The sequence below is a fragment of the Myotis davidii genome, unplaced genomic scaffold (assembly GCF_000327345.1).
Source record: "Myotis davidii unplaced genomic scaffold, ASM32734v1 scaffold96, whole genome shotgun sequence".
NCBI classification, from domain to species: Eukaryota; Metazoa; Chordata; class Mammalia; order Chiroptera; family Vespertilionidae; genus Myotis; species Myotis davidii.
In genome coordinates this window covers 1,720,875-1,743,077 of record NW_006289416.1, presented here as the reverse complement: position 1 = coordinate 1,743,077, position 22,203 = coordinate 1,720,875, and the positions used below count along the sequence as shown (strand labels likewise).

Genomic DNA, 22,203 nt, shown 5'->3' with positions numbered 1-22,203 from the left:
GACAAAGGTGTGGTTTTATCAAACACACTTACCACAACTAGCTCACCATGGTACTTGCTGCCTGACCACAAAACCTCACGCAGACCTTTATAGCTATGTCCTCCCGAGTTCAGGGGCAGCTGGGAATATAGTCCAGAGGTTTCCTGTCTCAATTCAGATGAAAATTGCTTGACCAAAATATTTAATATCTCTTAAATGTTTAACGAAATATTCTGAGTTCCTGGGCAAAACTAGCCACATGCTCTCCCTTCCTATCCACTATGGAGAGGGAGGGAGGGAAGGAGGGAGGGAGGGAGGGAGGGATTAATATTAGCTTTTTGAGTGATTTTAAATAAATGCTATAAAAAATCCTCTCACATTGTCCTCCCTACAATGAAGAGCACAGCCTTCACCATCATCATCTTTCAGCTAAAGATGGAATCAAATCCCAGCTGCGACAAGTCAGCAGAGAGTACACATCTATATCTTAACTATGTGGTGCCTCAAAGCACAGCCATCATCCCTGGAGGATGTGAGTACAAAGCAAAATTCTCCGGAGGAGATTATGCTCTGACATAAAGTAAAACCTTTTCTACTCTCCTTGAAGAGCAGCTCCTCACCTTTTGAAAACGACTCCTCTGTAATGTCAAAATATTTCACCTATCCCCTCATGACACAATGACAAAAAAAAGGCTATGAATTCAGTGATGCTTTTAGATAAATCTGAATGGCATTCATCACGACAGCCTCCACCTACATTTGAAAATTGCAGGAGTTAGAGAGATGGCATTTCCATCCACCACAGTGTGTTGGAACCCGGCGTCCCTGTCCCTTAAAACAGCTCCATAGCTCCCAGGGTCTTTCTTGCTCCCACATCAGACTGCAGGTGTAGAAGCAATGAAAACCAGGTAGATGTTTTCAACTAATGCCTGACGATGGAACGCAGGCAGCAGCCAGATGCGGTGTGGAGCAAGAACTTTTCCACCAGCTAGCGTCAAATTCTACCCCTACTCCTAGTCACCCATGAAGCATTTACTAAATGCCTCGGTGTGACGGGTTTGCACAAGATAACCAAATCAAACTGTCACCTTCCGGAAGGATATAATGCCTAAGATTTCGCACAGTTTTAAGTACGATAAACTATTTTAAGGCTTTAAAAGTTTAGCAGAGAAGATAAAGTATCAGCCCTCTCAATTTTTCAAGAGGCTCAAATATTGCAGGGAGTCACTCACGTGGGGGCCTCCTACCCAGTAAGTCCAGAGCTGGGGTAGAACTGCCTGCTCAGGAGTCCTTCCCAGGACCCCCTCCAGCTGCTGCCTGGTGTTCCAGCAGGCGAGGAGCTGGCAGCTAGTAACAGAGCCCAGAGATGATTTCCTTCTCTGCCCCAAATGGAAAATAAGTAAATGAATGCCATCCCCTCACTTGCTTCCTAACTGATTTTCATATTAAATCGCTGTCTTGTTATTACATCTTCTATTTGTCCTTCCACTTGCTGCCCTGACAACAGCCCGAGTAACGTTTTTTCAGTGGAAATCCAATATGTCATCCGATGGTTCAAAACCTTCCTTGGCGAGAATATCAGAAAGGCTGCTCCAATTTCTAGGCCACATAACTAGGCCAATTACCAGTTTTTAAATTTACACTATTTATATCTCTCATTTCCTATCTTCCTGGTTTTCTCCATTCTCTCCTTTTGTGGCCCTGTCAGTCCCTCTGATGATCAGTTCTTAGCTCTCTTCCATAGGTTTCAAATACTTTTCAGAACAAGGTGGTGTGAAAACAAGCCCCTTCACTTAGGTCCAGTGACGTCCCCCGGTGGTCTGTTCCATTGGCCAACCGTTTGCCATGAACACACTCCCCAGGCATTTATCAACTCTCTGAACCCACAACTCTCGGGGGCTGAGAAGGCCCCTGTCCCAGAGGCTCTGCGTGAACCTCTGGGCCTTTCGAGTTCACCTGCACAAGCCTCAGCCTTCCCTCTGAACACAAAGGAAAACATATTCAACCAGTTTGTTTAAAGCAGAGGAATGAGATGACAAGTCCATGTTGCTTCATCTACAAATTGGACGAAGAAATACAAAACTCTTTCTTCAACCATGAGTTTCCTCGGGCAAAATTCTAGTATAGAAGATAAAGATAAAAGCTTTTCTGTTATACTTTTTTATATAACCATGAGGATCTTGGCTCCCTTTGCTGTGTTGGGGTTAATTAGAAAAAAGCACAGGTGGCTGGAAATAGAAAAGGAAGTGAAGAACACGGCCAGATGTTTTATGGGAGTTTCTTTCAGTGATATTTCAGAAGGGAAAAGAAACTGAAGGAAAATAAACCAGACTTTAGAAGTGTCTGTCACAGCTATGCAACAGGGGAGTAATTTCACCTGCCTCAACCCATGTCTTAGAGCTTTGGCTGCCAGCATCAAAACTCCAAGTCAGAGTACAGCATGTGCACTGTGCATTTGCTCTAAGAGTCAGATATGGAAAAAGAAATGAGGGAGGGGAGGAGAGATGGAGGCAGGGAGGAAAAGAGAAACAGTATCTCTGAGAATGCAAATTAAAATCAAATTGCATGCATCTAATTAACAGGGTAATCGTGCCTTTAAAAGTTTCTAGCAAGCAAGCTATAATAAATATAAATTCATTATACAAGACACATTATAAGCAGTTTAAGATGCAAACGTTTACATTGATATACTCTTTAGAGTGACAGGTGGGTCTCATCTCTAGGGGATCAGGATTCACAGCAACCTAGGCAACCCCCTGCTCTGAGTGCCCTCTCTGCCCTTGTCCTGGAGGGCGGGGCCTGCCAGAGAAGACACATGATACATGGAGTCATTCAAATGTTTATTGAGCATCAACTATGTCCATCCAATGTGCTAGGCATTAGGGGTACTGAGATAATTCACATCTTCTGGTCTTCACGACGTTCACAGAAGGCACAGGATACGATATGGTTCTATGAGCCTCTTAACCCCCTAGCCTACTTTAATCATCTTTCAAATCACAATACAGTGGGGCCTTGACTTACGAGTGTCCCGACTAATGAGTTTTTTGAGATACCAGCTGTCTCTCGGCTGATTTTTTGCATTGCGTTGATAGAGTAATTTGAGTTAACAAGCTCCTTAACTAGCTCCTTAACGAGCTCGGTCTCGGAACGAATTAAGAATTAAACTCATAAGTCAAGGCCCTACTGTAGTAAATCCTTCCAAGGTATATCTTATAGGATTAATATAAGGATAAAAATTTATAAGAAATATTCAAATGCTATGAAGAGTTGAATCTGATATATACATATTTATATAATTCCATGAGTTCAAAATTCTCATTTCACACACATTTCTCTTTAGAAAGACCTGACATCAGCACTATTAACTTCTAGGGTGTAAAGAGGGAAGGGCTCGTCTGTCACAGCACAGGCGTAGAGAGCAGAGAACAAGGACCAAGCAGTGAAGAGGATGATCTGTTACAGGAAAGGTGGGATCTTCGTGACAGAGCTCAGGCAGGTCATTGAGCATCTGGTTCGTTTGTGGTTCTCAACATCTGGCATCATAAGAACCACCGAGGATCCAGAGTGACAATGAAGACTGCATAGGAAGCAGCTCTGGAATGTACATATTTAGCTGTGACCGCAGATAATTCTGATGCATGTTTCAGTTGGGCCGCCCTTTTATTTAAAACTCACCTTCAGTCTATACCCACAGAGCATGAGGAAATTCAGTGACTAAGTGACCATTTCACAGTTTATTTAATTAATGGGACAATCAAGCAAATGATTCAAGCCACAAAGTGCAAGGTGCACCTCCTCCATTTACTGAATTAGCTAATTGCCAAATCTGCACTGTACTCTGGAAAACACTAATCAGCCATTAATCTTCAGCAAGATTTTAACCATTCACTTTAAATTCTAGCTGTTACTTCATCTACCCGCTCTCCCGGTCGCAAACCTGGGTTATGGAGATTAGTAGCATTTCCAGAGTCTTCCTCTTTCATTATATAGTTAAATCTGTCGAAGGACTCAGGTTTGTGGACAATATAAGAAACAACCTTTTGTTGAGGGGAAATGGAAATGAGAAGTTCTTACCTGGGGAAAAATTTCCTCTCTTATAAATGCTTTTTAATTCTCTGTATGCTAAAGTCGTGCTGTATTCTTGGCAGCCTTCGAGCTATTTTTTTCAAAACTTGATTGCAGTTAATAGGTGTGAATTCCAGGAAGTAAGAAAATTAGAAGATACACTTCTAAATCTCACGAGGCATTAACAGGTAGAACATTTGCAATGATGAAAAAGAAATGTTGGCAGTTAATGTTATCAGTATGTGTGTTCAGAAGACTGAACAATATGATCCATCTGGTATACTTATGCGAGTCACATAATGTACTAGGCAGTTTATTTTAAAAATTCAATAATACAACAATTATCCCTTTTTAGAAAACTGGGGGGGGGGGCTGCAATTCAATCATCACACATTTGAAAATACATCACAGGCAAATATTGTGCCTGTATTTGGAAAAATATTCTTTGTGTGCAGAAAATCTAGAGCAAGGTGAAAAAAAAGGGACAGTGAAAATAAAACCCAGCTCATATTTGAATTTAAAATGCACATGAAAATAATTTGATATAAAATCATGTAACCCCAGGGGAAGCAATAAATTAATTCATAGCAAGATGATAAAGGATGAAAAATATGGTCTATTGTGCCCACTATTATTACAAAGTTCATTTGCTTTAACAGACTAGAATTCAGTGAAGTAGAGGAATAAGCAATACACCGCTTGTGATTTGAGGTAGGGTTAACATAATTTAGAGCCACCAGTAGATTGCAGACATATGACAATTTTGTATTTATTTTTTCAAATGAATTTTTTATTAACGGAATAAAATACCTCAGGGAAAAGCAAGTAAGAAGTGTGTATCTAACTTCAACTTTATTATCTCCAATCCAATAAACTCAACTGCTTCACACAGAGATAAAAAGGTCAAGGTTATATAATATGATGAGCCAGAAGGCCCCATTCCTGCCAGGAACACAGATACATCTCTCAGCCATGTAAGCTTTCTTCAATGTATCCCCAGTGGCCATAGGGAAAGGGGTGTTTGAAGGTAAGTAGTATAACAAAACTTCACCACAACATTTGAAAACATTTACAGCACCTGCCTTCCAAGTAATACATAGTACATTAGTCTCATCCTTTGTACAAAGGATAGCTCATAACATTTATATCACCCATGTATAACATACAACTTGGTACAATATGCATTCCCAGTGGTGATGGGTAAGATAAATTGCTACATCACTGGTCTTTTGGATAGATATTAAAGAGTTGGAGTAAAAATCACTAATTTTTATTCTATTATGTCTAAAGATAACAAAATTTTGAGTCAATTTTCACCTTTCTAGCCCGTTCATTGAATCATTTTCAATTCACCTTTTCATTTCTGGTTGTATACAACTGGTGTCTCTCTTGTTTACTCCAATCTGCCAGCCAGATAGGCTGTAGAGCATGAAAAGTAACGAGAAAATATGAGTCAGTACAAGTGCCCATTAGAAAAGAAAGATGAACGCAGCAAAACATCAAAACATTCTATTGAAATGTTTCGCCCTGTGTGTTCTGCTTATCAAGGGAGATGTCATCTGAGGCTTTAACTGGTGCCTGTAAAGGCTGATAAAATGGGCCATCAGCTGCTGGTTTTATCTCACACTCAGCTCGTAACAGGAGATACCAAGGCCTGCTTGGCAGATACCTGTTGACACTCCAAGGGTGGTAGGAAATGATGAGAAAGGAAGGTGCAAAAAATAACAGCAGCCAGGACAAAGCACTTCACTTCATGAGCTCTGTCTCCTCTCTGCAATTGTAATGAACTTAAACCCCTAAAGTCAGTATGAGAATAACAACACTCTGGGCTCACACCCAGTTTTCAAAGAAAGCAGAGATGAGACTTTTTGAAGACACTTGGAATGCTAAGTGTTCTGATCTGTGCACTTGTCCTTCATGCTGTCCCTAAATTGGGTAAAAGGGAGCTCTACCTACACGAAGTGGAGCCCTGCAAAGATAAGAATAGATGCAAACTGGCCTCTCTAAGTGAGCGAGGTGTAACACAAGAAGAACAGACATAGGCCTCATGTCTCACCGCTCCTCTCTCCAAGACCAGCACTGCCAGCCCTTCCTGTGACCTGTGAGGTTGGCTACCAACCCTCAGGAGCCTTCACCACACAGTGCTCCAAGAGGCCTTTGCCGCTCATCCTCATAGAAAGCGTTTTGTGGTTCCCAGATGGCAGACCCACACTGGGCTTGGGTAAAGGTCTGGTCTTGCAGCCAGCTTCACCATAACCTACTAAGTAACTTCGAAAAATCACTTGACCTGTCTGGCTTCAAGCTTCCTTTTCTAAAAAGAAAAATTCCTCTAATATTCAATGTTCTATAAAGTGCTTATCATTATTTTCATAGCTTTTAAACTATCTGATTTTAGCAAATTAACTAAAACTATAGACAATACCCAGAAAGATGATTGGCATCTACCAGTGAGAAGGTTCCCTGAACTAAATATAAATTACCTAAGTGTCATGTGTTCGTCTATGTGTAAACCCCTCTCTAATTCATTATTGTAGTACTGATTATTGGTAGGACTTAAAATGCTCACATCTTATAGCAATACATTTGGATCCCCTGTTCAGTGCTGCTTCATGGAACAAGGCACCATTTTGTGTCCCCAAATCTGATTCTCAGGACCAGCACGATATTTCTACATATTTCATCAAATAAGAACCATATTCAAACCACATGCCAAGATAAACACACACAAAAAGACAAACACTGTTGATAAAAATTAATTCCAGATAAACTGTTTAACATGGATAGAAAGAGGGTGAGAACCTGATTACATTCTTGGCTCCTATTTCATCACTTCTCAGAATGACATTTGAAATTGTTTTCTCACAAGTTGACAGAGCACAGCGTAAGGTTGCAAGAATTAATCACAGTAGGCATCTTGAGTAATTCTAAACCAGAGTTCACAAAAACATGTGAGCATCTGTTTCCTTTGAATATGCTTCTGCTCCTAAAGACACATCTTCCATAATGTCTTTCACCATCTGCAAAACACTGCACACGATTGGCTTGGGGGACAGGGACTCGCAATTGGCTCTGCTAACATCCATAGATGTGCTAATTATTAAAAATGCCCCCCTTGGGTATCATATTTAAAAAGGAAACGAATTAAGTGATACAGAAAGAACATTACATATGATTTTCATTCCTGCAGAGTAAAATGTTTTTAAAATTATGTAACAACTAAGGCAGTGTGACCCCAGCACAGAAAAACAGACAGATGGACAAATGGAACAGGTTAGAAAGGCTGGTACCTCGCATTTGATGAAGATGAGAGTTCAAATGATAGTTCAAAAGGTACTGCGGAAAATAGATGTCTTTTAAAATCTTTTAATCTCTAACTCCAGATGGAGGGAAAAAATGGTGAATGTTTTTCAAAATAAAGAACATGCACTAGATACACTAAAATAAATGTATATGGCTGGGGAGAAAAGTGGCACTGAGGCTGAAGGATGAAAGAACAAAATTAACAAAATAACAAACAGGGACTCTGCATGGACCAGTGATGATAGGGTGCCATGAACTGAGAAATGTTATTAGTTAAATTCAGCACATTTGAGTCCAAAAAGAAAGAAAAAAAGAAGAAAGGGAGGAAAATGAAAAATATATAGTGAATGTATATCTGGTCTTGGGGAGAAAAAGTCCATCAAACAGCACCAATTATCACAAAAGTCCACAAAGAAGGTGATAAAATTTACTACACGACAATAAAATCTTCAGTACATCAAATAAAACACAAATAATTTTTAAAAGGCAATCAACTAGGAAAAATATTTGCTATATATTTGAAAAAGGGTTATCTTAATATGTAGATATGTCTTTCAAATTGATAATAGCCCCCAATATAAACATGAGTTCATTATAATGAACACTTTATAAAAGAAATAGTCATAATGATCAACTAAGCACAAGCATTAACCTGTGTACCTTCCACTGTATAAATCTCCAAAAAGGAATAAACCCACAGCCATGACAAGAAAAAAGAAATGGGACAAAGGGAACCAATGAAGAGAGATATCTACAAAATTTCTGGAAGAAAAAAATCACATAGGATTGAGTAGACATAGGAAATAGAAAAAGCCACAGCCTGGAATGTACTAGAAGAGGACTTCCAAGAACGTGGCATTCAGTCAACCTAAGAGAACAGAGAGGCTCTGGGATCAGAATCTGCTGCCTTGTGGAGCAGATGTAAGAAGCAGGATTCAACTCAGGTGGGATGTTCAAAGGCAAGAGTAATATGTGTTCATCCTCCTTTTTCAAGATAAAAACTATCCTCATCCAGAATACAAAAAAAAAAAATGATAGGATGCCTTCCGCCCCAGGCAAAAGGAAGCCAATAATAATAATAATAATAATAATAATAAGTGACTATTCTCTCCCTCATGGCCACAAAATGTCTGCAATAGATTCAGGCATCACATCCTCATAAAACAGAACATGGCCTCCTCCTTACTTGTGACTGTTTCTAAGAGCTAGAAATGTTTTTGCCGATTTTAAGGAATTAGCTCACATGATTGTGGGAGCTGGGAAGTCAGAAATCTACAGTGCAGGCAGCAGGCTAGAAACCTGGGGAAGAGTTGATGTTGCAGCACTGAGTCCAAAGGCAGACTAGAGAAAGAATTCCTTTTTCATCAGGGAACCTCCATCTTTTCTTTTAAGGCCTTCTACTGATTAGATGAGGCCCACTCATATTATGGAGCATTATTTGCTATATTCAAAGTGTATTGATTTAAAAGTTAATCACACCTTAAAAAAAAATACTTTCCCAACAACATCTAGACTAGTGTTTAACCAAAATTGAGTCAGCATTGCCTGGCGAAGTTGACAGAGAATTAATCATTACAGGAGGGTTAGGTGAAATTCACAGAGGGATGGCAAAAATATAAAGTTTTATAATAAACTATATACATAATTCTATAGGAAAGAAGTGAATACACTCTCGTGAAAACCTGCTGAATTGACTATATACCATGACAGGCAATGCCCAGCAATTACAGTTACTCTTTTTTTAAAAAAAATATATTTTATTGATTTTTTACAGAGAGGAAAGGAGAGAGATAGAGAGTTAGAAACATCCATGAGAGAGAAACATCGATCAGCCGCCTCCTGCACACCTCCCACTGGGGATGTGCCCGCAACCCAGGTACATGCCCCTGACTGGAATCGAACCTGGGACCCTTCAGTCCGAGGTCGACGCTCTATCCACTGAGCCAAACCGGTTTCAGCTACAGTTACTCTTCACCTCAGCCACTCGGTCCTGTACTGGCCCAGAATTCTATTACCTGTAATCATTTGAGATTTTACATGAGCACAATTATAGTTGTATACAAGACTGTCACACATTCTGTATTACTAATTTGCACATTTTGGGATATTAAAAAATATTCTAATTTTTAACAAAAATAGTGCTTATTTTGCACTAAATATGTAGTACTAGCAATCTGGGCAGAATTCAATCTGATCCAATTAATTACAAAGGCAAAAAACACAACTGAACACAAACATGCTACAAGTTAGAGAAAAGACCTGTTTCCTTTTATAATCAGGTCAAATAAGGTTCCAAGGATCTCTGGAGACAGAGCATTCATTACTCAACTTAATTAACTATTTAGAGGTCTATTTCCCTGCTTGCCCACTCTGTAAGTTTCCATACTTCAGAGTCTGACCTTAAGCGACATTACAATGTGGCTGCATCACCCCAGTTCTCTCGCTGGATGGCTGAACAAGTTAACCTCTTGGTTTCTATTTCCTTATGTTTAAATTAGAGGTTGAACTGGCAACTCTAGAATTCTGAGTCTCCTAATCGAAGTATTCGTACAGTCCCCTAGCATATTTTAAAAGTTCAATCATAACAACAGCACACTCATATTTAAACATTTTATGTATGAAATGACTCATTTAATCATCATGAAAACCATATTAAGTAGAAACTTGTATTTGTTCTTATCCCATGTCCTCAGAACCTTGCATCACTCATCAAGAGATGGAATCTATGTCCCTTTCCCTTGCAGTTGTGTGAGCATTTGTGACTGCCTCATTAATAGAATATGGTAGAGGGGGCGTGACATGACTTCCAAGGTTAGGCATACAGATTCCACTGGCGTTTTCTCCCTTAGGACAGTCATCTCAGAACCCAGCCACCATGCTATAAGGAGACTCAAGCCACAAGGAGAGGCTACAGATAGGTGTTCCAACTGACAGCACCCAGTGGAGATCTTATCTAACAGCTAGAATCAACCATCAGTTATGAAAGTGAATAGGCCTTCAGATGATTTCAGCCCCCAGCATTCAAGTAATTCCCGCTGATGCCAAGTGGAACAGAGACCAGCTAACCTTGCCAAGCAGCCCCACCTCAAATTGAAGAATCATGACAAAATACAAGTCACTAAGTTTTGTGGTGATTTGTTCTGTAGTAATAGATAATCAGAACAAGGTTAATAGTGTTTTATCCTCATTTTATCCATGGGGAAACTGAGGCAAAGCGAGACTATGTAAATTGCCCAAGGTCACACAGCGTGGAAGCAGAATTGGAACCCAAGAGTCTAACTCCAGGGAATGAGCCCTTGGACACTATGCTATACTCCATTTAATAAGCAATTGATAGAATTATTAGTCCTTGATTCACAGCCCTGCTTATTCCTTGTGATATTTCATAGCGCATCTCACCTAACTAAATTATTTAATATGTGTATATTTTATATAATTGGCATATCATTATATGTATTTTCCCCCCAAGAAATCATGCTACCACCCAGCCAGCGTGGCTCAGTGGTTGAGCATCGACCTATGAACCAGGAGGTTGTAGTTAGATTCCCCATCAGGGCATATCCCCGGGTTGCGGGCTTGATCCCCAGTGTGGGGTGTGCAGAAGGCTGCCTATTGATGATTCTCTCTCACCACTGATGTTTCTGTCTCTCTCCCTCTCCCTTCTTCTCTGAAATCAATAAAAAATATTTTTTTAAAGAAATCATGCTACCAAAGACTAAAATGATTGATAACATTTTAGGGAAAACAAAACCTTACATCAGAAAAGAGTTTCTCTTAGCCTCTTCTATTTATACTTCCCAAGAATATAAGAAATTGAAATTTTACTGCTGGGAGAAGCAATTTCTAGGGAGGCTGACTCAATTCATTTATACCGTATGTATAAAACTCCTTCTGAGGAACATATTAAGACTACAAATATCAATGTCCTGCCAATGGAAAAAGAGTTATGATGGGAGAAAATAAGGGTGGCATCTAAATTACACACTTTCTGCTTTACAGTTTACAGCATAATTAGCTATTTTAAAGCAAGATGAGTGATTTGGCAAAAAGTCTTATTTAAACATTGAGTTATAATGCAAGAGAAATGTTTCCATTCACAACTGGTTAAAAATTATTTGATCATTACAATCCTGCAAATTGACATTATTATGTGCAAAATAAAGAGCTTAAAAAACCATTCTAATTATTACTAATCATGATAATGCTCAGATCTTTTCCAAGGAGAGAACTTGCTTTTACTGACCATAACACCGTACATAATATATGTAAATTTTCTCAGGACTAAATGGACACAATTGCTGAAAGCCTTTTGTAGAATTAAACAAAAAAAATTAAATATCAAATTTGTGACATTGTAGGGGTTTTTGTGTTTATTGTATTATATTTTATAGCTTTCCCAATGTCTTTATATATTTTGTTTTCCAAACCATTGATTTAAAAGAACAACATATTCTCCATGTCCAAAAAGAAGAACAGCCATCAGCGATATGAAAGCCCAACAGAGCAGCTGGCAATTCTACTGTGAGCCAAATCAGAAAGGAGGGGTTGACTTCTGTTATATTCTAGTTGGAATAAAATTATGTTGTTGTTTTTTTTGGAGGAGAAAACATAGTCAAGACAACTGGCAGGTGTTGTTTTCCTGGCCTTTGTACCTAATCGTGCTACACCACTAAGGACTGGGGTCACACTGGTTTAGCACTAGTCCAGGTATGGTGCATAATGTTTGCCTAATGAATATTTAATTAACATGAACCAAGCTCTGCTATAGATACTGGGAATTCAGAGATAAGTTTCAAAGAATCTTCTTGAACTCTAGGAGTAGAGAACCATAGTGGGGTTGGTGATCACTGAACACTTGACCACACTGATGGTAGTAAGCAGCAACAGCAAGTGTTATGAGAGCACCTGTCCCACCTGGTTCTTTTCTGGTAGGATCCCCACCCCCACCACCATCTGCTATGTGTGGTTAAAAACCCAGAAATAGAATTCCAGCCAGGAAAGGCAGTTGGGGGATTAATTCTGCACTGAGATCTTTGCTCACCAACCCTCAGCACTCCTACTGGCACGCGAAGACCAAAATCCAACGAAGATGCTCTGAGCACGTGCCCCGAGCTCTCCCCGTGCACTCATTCCACACCTGCTCTTCGCTCTCTGCCTGAGGTTTCCTGGCTGCCCAGCCAGATTTTCTCCCACAAACATCTTCTTTTATAACTTTCAGACCCATACAAAGGTTGCAATCGTGCTGGGGACTCTGGTGTTGGAGATAGTCCAGCCTGGCTAGCACAACCCTGGGAACCATCGCATATGGAGGTCCAAGCTCTTGAGGGTCACCTGTCCTAATGCCCTGCCCTGTGGGAGAGGCAGTGCCCCTGAGGATTCCCTTTCAAGGGGACAGTGCCTACGGAGACCCTAATGTCTACATAACACTGGCAGGTGAGGTCAAGATCCATCTTGGAAACCTTGCCTGGCCTCATCAGCAAAACGACGGCAAAGAGCAGTAAGCAAAACTTCTCAAATGAAGCACTGAGAGGCCTGACCAATGCAGCAAGAAAGTGCCTCAAAGAGCAGAAAGCGGTTGTCTCAGGGGGAGTGACCATGACATTGTGGAACAGAACAGGCCCCACCATGAGAACAATTCTTCAGAGAGGGAGAGAACCAGCCTTGTGTACAGGCCTCAGATGCTCTTCAGAGACAGAATACCACCATTTGCAGCAGTGCCTTTGATGGGGGCGGGGGGCGGGGGGGTCTGTGCTGGGTACTGTGGATGTTTAGCAGCATCCCTAGTTTCTAGCGACTAGATGTCAGTAACCAGGACCGGCTTCATGGGCCTGCGCCTGGTGCAGTCATACGCAGCCCACGTTCAGAAGGACCCTGTGCTTGGTTTTTGGTTTTTTTAGATTTGGGGGGGTTTTCTGTTTTGTTTTGGTTGGTTTTGGTTTTGGTTTTTGCTCTGCTGTTGCCATCTTGAAATTCTTAATAATTGTATCTTTCAACTTGAGTTTTGTAAGTGAAGTTCAATGGGACAATGGAACATACACTGAGGATGCGTGTAGCATGCCATTTCTTGCCGCCCCAAGTACAAGGAAACAAGGATGCTACCTGCCAGTTGTGCTTGCCCTTTGAAGTTAGATCAGTGGTTCTCAGCCCAAATGCACAATCAACCACCTGGAGAGCTTTTAACAAACACTCATGCTTAGGGCACACCACTAGAGATTTTTATTTTACTACCCTGGGTTGGACCCGGAACAACGATATATTTTAGAAGCTTCCCAGGTGATTTTAATATGTAGCCAGCACTGAGAACCCCTGACCTATGACACAGATACAAATGGAGTGAGGAGAGAAAGGGATCAAGAAGTTAAAAAAAATCTATGATCACATCAAAATCTTGACCTTTTTAATTATTTTATGCTAATTTCTGTTGAGTTCTCCCTTAGTATTTAATAAATGTCCACCTTCCCTATACTTAGAGAAACAGGAAAAGACACATCTACCTATGCTCCAGGCAATTCCTTAAAGGGAGCACAGCATTCCCTGTCCTGTCCTGGTGGCGGCCATGGTCATTAAAGGGAAATAATCAAGCAGAAGATAAACTTCAGGGGCCAGATTCAGGCCTACATCAAATACATCTGCTCCCCTTAGAGAGTCTCCTTTCAGGTCTTTAATATGGTTCTGAGGGCATTTTATTGTCATTTAAAGGTAATAGAGATAATTTTTATTAAATTGATTGGGGTGACATTGGTTAATAAAATTATGTAGGTTTCAAGTGTACAATTCTATAATTGTACATGTACATCACCTGTACATTGCATTGTATGTTCATTATCCAAAGTCACATCTCCTTCTATCACCATGTATTTGACCCCCTTTACCTTTTATTACTTCCCCCATTCCCTGTCCCTCAGGTAATCACCATACCTCGCACGCAGTAGGTCTTCTGCAAATGTAGCTCCTTTGCCTTTTCTTACATTTGTCTCCTCTGTCCAATAAATCTCTGTAACTGATAACTACAATAATAAACATCTAGGATGCTGAGGATGCCTAGAAAATGACTGAGAGAGAGGCACGGAAGCCAATTAACTAATTCAAAATCACACAGCAAGTGAGGAAAACTCTTGACGAAAAACTCAGCCCCTCTCCTAATCTTTAGTTAGTAACTATGTGGCTGTTTCTTTATCAAAAGAGAAAAGCTTTCTTCCTGAGAAGGTTCAAGTAGGACCAAAGATAATGTTCCAAGAATAGTATCTGAGGATATGTGTGTGGCTATGACATAAGTCACAAAATTCCATAGCAATGCAAATATTAGGCAAACTTTCCTCCAAATGGGATAAATTTTATCTTTTCTTTATCCATAATTCTAGTTTGCAAATTGTTTGATTCTTGCTTTTATTTAAAAACTATGTTGTGTGTAGAAAATAAGTGGATCTAATGTCAAATCTTGGGCTTATGTCTCCAAGAAAAAAAAAAGGTATAGAGATTGTGAAACAATATCTCAAATCCCAAAATACAAATTTGCCTTAACTAAAAATTAAATATTAAAAACATAATGAATTATACCCTCACCAGAAAATCATTCAGCTTTCAAATTTAGACAAGATCAGAATTATTCAGATCAGTGAGATGCCCATCTGCTTTCAAGCATGCAGCTGCTAGCCTTTAAACAGCAACTTTCCATGATTCATAACTTATTCATCGCAGGATGGACTCAGACATCTGCTCTATCATAAATTCAGCTTGCCACAGCATTTTGCTTTAAGATTTCATAACCTCTACCTAGGTAACGTACAAGGGTGGGCAAAAGTAGGTTTATAGTTGTGAGGTAGCAAAGCAGAGTTTATTCTTATATTATTATTTATTATTTTTTGTATTATTTTTCATATGAACAACCATAAACTTACTTTTGCCCATCCCTGGAGTGAACCAGTAAGTCAGTCTTCTTCCACAGAAAGAAGCAACTGTATAACTGCCAAAATGGATGGTCCAATCTTGAAATCATATATGCACATATGTACATTAAAAACACATTATTCTGGGGGGTAGGGGAGGCCAGGGGAATGTCAAGGGGGGGGGGGAGACATATGTAATACTCTTTGTAATACTTTAAGCATTAAAACAAAATAGAAAAAAAAACAAATTCTTGATTGTTCCCTTTTAAAATAGTAACATCGGTAATAGCTACCATTTAGCCTACTGTGGACCAGATACTTCATCTTTATCTTTGTTACCACTCTAGAAAATAGATATTATGACCTTCCTTTTTTATATGAGCTAATCAGCTAGACTAGATGATTACCCAACTCCAATAATTGTAGATAAGGCAAAGGCGAGCAGTTTGATCCCAGACCTATCTGTCTCCAAACCCATGCTCCTACAGCAACCAAGTTTGCCTAATATTTGCATTGCTATGGAATAACTGAAATATTACTATTGGTTGTATAGAGGAGAGATTATACTTAGTCCAATGCCATTTATTCTCAACTCAAAAAATATCTTACATATGACACCTAGTTCATATAAATGCCTTAAGAATTATAAAAGACTGTGTACATTTGTTGGATCTTTTTATTCTCCTGATAAACTTTTGGCAATCCTAACTGTCCATTCTTTCCCTCTCCATTACTAAGAGCAACAGCCTGGAGAAGATGAAGGACCCAGATACTGTGAAAGGACAAAGCCCATTTCTGTATGGTTGAAAGAACCCCTTATATAGTCTAACTCGGAAGAAGAGGTATTAATACACAGATTCCCTCCAAATGGGATAAATTTTATCTTTTCTTTGTCCATAATTCTAGTTTGCAAATTGTTTGATTCTTGCTTTTATTTAAAAACTATGTTGTGTGTAGAAAATAAGTGGATCTAATGTCAAATCTTGGTTATAAAATTGTCAGGCATTCTGAGCTTTATTTTATCATCTATAAAAATGAAAATCCACATTTAACTTCCTGCAAACCTCTGGTCACAACATTTTTGTCAACTGAAAAATACATAACCTTGTTTTTAACACTGGTCAGGGCTTGTGTAGAAGGCAACCAGTCAACATCAATGTTTCTCTCTGTCTTTTCCTCTATCTTCCACTCTCCCTAAAATTCAATGAAAAAATATCCTCAGGTGAGAATCAATAAATAAATAAATAAATAAATAAATAAATAAATAAATAATAAACCAAAAGGAAAATCTACTATTTTTGCTAGAGGCTTCAGTACCCAACTTTTAGCAATCAGTACACCAAGTAGACTGAATATGTGCTAGGATATAGAAGAAACGAACAACACTATCAGCCAACTGTATCAAAATGGCATTTAAATAGCACTCAACTTTTTAAAAAAAGAACAGAATACGTACTCTTTTTAGTGCACATGGAAGATTCACCAAGATAGATCATGTTCTAAAAACAGTATTGAGGTTTCTCAAAAGATTAAAAATAGGCCTGCCTTATGACCCAGCAATTACACTTCTGGGATTTATCTGAAGGAACTCAAAACACTAATTCAAAAGATTATGTGTATCCCTATGTTTATTGCAGCATTATTTACAATAGCCAAAATATGGAAGCAACTAAGTGATCATCGAAAGACGAGCAGATAAAAAAGACAAACCTATGGTACATATATATGCAATGGAATATTACTCAGCCATAAAAAAGAATGAAATCTTTCCATTTGCAACAGCATGGGTGAACCTAGAGGGCATTATACTAAGTGAAATAAGTCAGACAGAGAAAGACAAGTATCATATGGTCTCACTTATATGTGTACTCTAAAGAAGAAAATAAACAAAGCTAAAATAGGCTCTTAGACACAGCCAGCAGACTCAGTGATTGCCAGAGGGGATTAAAGACTTACTAGTATAAATGTAAGTCATGAAGCCATAACAATCCTAGAAGAAATTATAGGCAGTAAAATCTCAGACATTTCTTATAGCAATTTTTTTTCAGACATATCTCCTCAGGCAAGGGGAAAAAAACACAAAAAAATAAACAAATGGGACTACACCAAACTAAAAAGCTTTTTGCATAGCAAAAGAAATCATCAACAAAATGAAAAGACAACCCACTGAATGGAAGAACATATCTTACAATGATACATCTGATCAGGGGTCAATTTCCAAAATTTACACAACTCAACACTAAATAAATAAATAAATAAGTAAATCACAATTAAATAATGGCCAAAGGACCTGAATAGACACTTCTCTGAAGAGGACATACAGATGGCCAACAGTCATATAAAAATATGCTCAGCATCACTAATCATCAGAGAAATGCAAATTAAAACCTCATGCCTGTCAGGATAACTATCATCCATAAATCAACAAACAAGTGTTGGGAGGATGTGGAGAAAAGGGACCCCTCCTGCACTGTTGGTAGGAATGCAGACTGGTGCCGCCATTATGGAATGCAGTATGGGGTTTCTTCAATTAATTTTTTACTTTTAATGGAACTGCCTTTTGACCCTGTGATCCCACTTCTAGGAATATATCAGAAGAAACCTGAAACACTAATTCTAAAGAACATATGCACCCCTACGTTCACTGTCGTGTTATTTACAATGGCCAAGATTTGGAAGCAGCCCAGTTGCCCTGCAGTAGATGAGTAGCTAAAAAGGCTGTGGTACATTTACACAGTGGAATACCACTCAGCTGTAAAAAAGAAGGAAATTTAACCTTTTGCAACAGCATGGATGGTCCTGGAGAGTATTTTGCTAAATGAAGTAAGTGTTCAGATAAAGACAAATATCATATGACTTCACTTATGTGTGGAATCTAATTAACAAAATAAGTTAACAAATAAAATAGAAACAGACTCATAGATACATAGAACAGACTGACAGCTATCAGAGGGGAGAGAGGTTGGGGCACTGGGTGAAAAGGTGGAGGGATTAAGACATAGGCAACAGTATGGTGATTGCCAGAAGGAAAGGGGGTTGGAGGAGGAAGAAGAGGGAAAAGGTAACATAAATAGTGGTATCCATATGTTAAAATTCATAGAACTGTACACCAAAAGAGTCAACTTAACTGGATATAATTTTTAAATAATAAATTAATAAAAGTAAAAAATACCTTAGAGTTAAGACAATCTGCTATATAATTTACAGATTGATTTTTCAAGAATTGGTTTACATAAATAAATACCAGTAAAAGCTGCCCTAGCTAGTTTGGTTCAGTAGATAGAACGTCAGTCTGCAGACCAAAGGGCTTCGGGTTGGATTCTGGTCAAGGGCACATACCTCAGTTGGGTTGTAGGCTCCTCCCCGGCCCCGGCCCTGGCCCTTGTCAGGGCACATGCAGGAGGCAACCAATAGATGTGTTTCTCTCACATTGATATTTCTCTCTGTCTTTCCCTCTCTCTTCCACTGTCTCTAAAAATCAATGCAAAAATATCCTCAGGTGAGGATGCAAAAATAAATAAATACTATAATTAACTTATAATAAATAAGATTTTCTTAAATATTTTGATAGCACTCTCTAGAACTATTGTTTTAATCTTAGAAGTCAAGATACTGGCTGTCTAATTCCTTACAATTATACCATTTTTATTCCCCATGAATTCCCTACAAAACCAATAGCACAGAATGAGAAGTCCAGACATCTTCTTCCAGAACTTTTTGTTTCTCCCAAATGGAAGTTTTTGTACAGCCACAGACTAACATGGGTCCATTTAGTGCTATGCACAGAGCCAAAATATTTTTCCATATTGGTTGTGTCATCTACTTTCCTTTAGCTATGTTGGTATGTTTCTAAATCTTCTCATATTGCTCCAGAAAGAAAGATTTCATCTTCAGACTGGGGCTGAGGGAAGGAAGGAGGAGTAGAAAAGAGACTTAGAAAAAGAGACTTAGGAAAGGAAGTAGAAAAGAGACTTGGGAAAAGGGGTCTTTTTGCCTCAGACATGTGCCCCAGCTTAGTTTATTTAATCAGTATTTAGGAATATATCATACTTATAGAGAAATTAATGTATTTATACTTTATTCCTCACTTAACTCTTATTAATTTTATATGATTCCTTTACAGGAAAGAAGAAATGAGTGATAGGCTCCGGGTAACTGAATCCTTAAGTGATTAGTCTTCATGACCCTTCACCATTAAGGTTTTTAAAAATTGGTGTGCACAAAATTAAAACCCTCTAAAATTACAAAGTCTATGAATGATATAAGAAGGGGGGGAAGAACTGAATTGTCTGCCCTGGGCAAACTGAGAAACCACCCAAAGACTCTGCCCAGCTTAAGCCCTGTAGTTTACAATGTGTAAACTAACCTAAACAAGAGAATATAAGAATATGTCATACTATATGACGAGTGAATTCTAGCTAGAGTTATATAAAGTCCTCTTCCATTCCGTCCTCATTCCATTGTGCTTCTGGACTGAAACTTGCTCCATGAATCTCTGTACTTTTTATTTTTGCCTTTAATGTAAGCAAAAAGGCAGCAGAAACATTCAAAGGATGAACAATCCGTGAGGCAAGACCAGAACCAGACCTCAAGGTTCTTATTCCCCTTTGCTAAAATTCAAAAAGCTACACTAGGTTTTGAAGTGCATAGTATTCATTGACTCAATTTTATAAACAGCTCATTGTTAATTTATAGTTTTATTCAGCTTGGATTATCAAACACATTTTATGACTTTTGGAATGATCACTACATATTCCCTTCCCGGGCATTAGGCTGGCTTGGACAAAGAGGTGGGGGTATCTCCCTTGTCTAGTACAAAACAACTGGATCCCCAGATATAGAGGTTGTAATGCTGAAAAGCTGGCAGAGTTCAAACACAATTCATTGTTCTGATTTTCTTTCAGAACAATATCACTAAATGAGTTAGAAGACATATGATCAGTAGATGAGAAAATAAGTTGACATTTATATCACCCCTTTCCTATTGCCCCCAAATGCTTGTGATTTTTCAAGAGAAACTCAATAATGAAGTAATTACTCAAAGAAGTGTTTCACATATCTTATCCAGGTCAATTTATGCCGCCTCTGACAGTTATAAATAACTTATACTTTCTCCATAGGGGGAAAAAAAATGAATACAAAATTTAGAAGAAAAACGGAAAAGTAAAGCCCAATCCAAATAGTGGGCTACTTTTAAGCCAAATCAATCAACTCTAGAAATTTCCCACTGCTCATTACACAATCCTTCACCCACAGTGCTTTTAGAAAATGCCAAGTCAGCATCATCCAATAACCCTAACTCTGGACACCAGCCCATCCCCCACCTTGGAAGTGGAAGGATACTTCCCCTTGGCTACATCTGACCTTGAACCAAAAAGCAGCTATCCCTGGGTCTGGTGAGACATTTTTTTCAGGGAGATAGGCTTTGAGGTATAGGAATCTGAGGTCCAAAACTATCTGGAATCAGCCTCCCTGAGGGTAGTAAAATAGGGGTGATACTGTTTACTCCAGAGGGTAATATAAAGATCAAATGAGTTAAGGGCATGAAAGTGCTTTATGAAGTGCTAAGTAATTTACATATGCATCAAAGAGCTGTTGTTTTCCAGCTTCACAGAACCTGGGTTGACTGAATGTCCTTCACTAAGCAGAACACTTTCTTCCCTTTATTTATTTATTTTGGGGGGGAAGGGGGCGGGGCGGAGAGATGCTCATGGGCTTTTCTCTAAGTCATTTGTTCTTCTGAGTCACAGATGTGGTGAGTATCAAAACTGACAGAAACGCTTCCCTGCCTTCCCAGCTAACATCCTAATTTGTGGGGGAGGGATCGCAACTTCCTCTGCTCAGTTTTCCTAAGGAATTTTTTGAAGCCCAGACTCAATGCTTCCCTTTTAAAAATACCTTCCCTCCCCAGATCTCTGAGGTCCATGGCCACAGCAAATGCAAACCAACCTTTCAGATTAAACTATGACACAGTTAAAGAGTTCCATACCCCGCTAATCTTTCCCCTACTCCCCCTTTTCCCCCAGCAATCATTAATGAAGTGGAGGCTGGAATTTAAAAAGGGGGGGGGGGTGAGAGTTTGTATCTACCCCTAGAGAGGGCTTCGTATGTTAACAAGGGCCAAGCTTTCCCTAACTCCTCCTGACCTCATCTGAAACACACACCCACGACTTCATACACACACGCACACGCTGGTAAGCCAGCCCAAAGCAGACAAATCTGACTTCCCCAACTTGTAGCCACAAATAGCAGCAAAGAGACCAAAGTCTTTCACCGCCAGCTTCCAAAAGACACTGCAACGGCCCGCGACGTCGCAATAGCAGCCTCTGTGCTGCAGCCTTCCGCTGGCCAGAGTTTCAGAGCTAATTCCTTACGGAGCATCGCTCTTCTGCCCTGCGCCCCACTCCCCTCCCCTGTGCTTCACCCACTTCTCTCCTCGGGAGGTCAGGAGGGACCGGGTCACTTTGCACTTCTATGGAGAGGGAAGTTCAGTGAAGGAGATTCCCACCGAAGTAGCCCGAAGCCCACTACTCTTTGCCCCGGGTCTCCACCCTCCTGCGCACGCAGGCGCCTGTGCGGCGGACGAAGGTGCCAGTTCTCAAGGTGCCTGAGCTCGCATGGGGTGTGCAGGAGCTATGCAGGAAGAACAGCGACGGGACGATGGCTGGAGATAGTTAGAGGATAAATGGTGCAGGGCTGGGGAGAGGGATGAAGACTCCGCACAGGGGCACTCTCTCGCCCCGCTCTCACAGACTCCAACTCCGAAACGCGCAGATGGGCATTAAGGTAAAGGCCTTCCCTCCCTACTCTCTCCCTTCGCTTCCCCATTCCCCGCCTGGACGCCTAGTGGAAAAGCAAGGTGCGGGTGTACCTGGAGCGAACACCATGATTTCCTCCAGCCGTTACGCCCCTAGGTAAAGACAGAGACACGAAGGCCAGGACTTGGAGGGGTCCGGTGCAGGTGCGCGTG

The 22,203-nt window shown here is 39.8% G+C and overlaps 1 protein-coding gene across 1 annotated transcript in view; it reads right to left on the bottom strand.

Moving 5' to 3' along the window:
* LOC102773719 (chromosome unknown open reading frame, human C18orf42) overlaps window positions 1-22,197 on the bottom strand; it is a 30,140-nt gene extending 7,943 nt beyond the window's left edge. The window contains exon 1 of the mRNA XM_006761849.2: window positions 22,105-22,197. Coding sequence (XP_006761912.1) covers window positions 22,105-22,120 — 16 coding nt within the window. The 5' untranslated portion in view covers window positions 22,121-22,197. The remainder of the gene's footprint in view (window positions 1-22,104) is intronic.
* Between the last annotated feature and the right edge of the window lie 6 nt (window positions 22,198-22,203).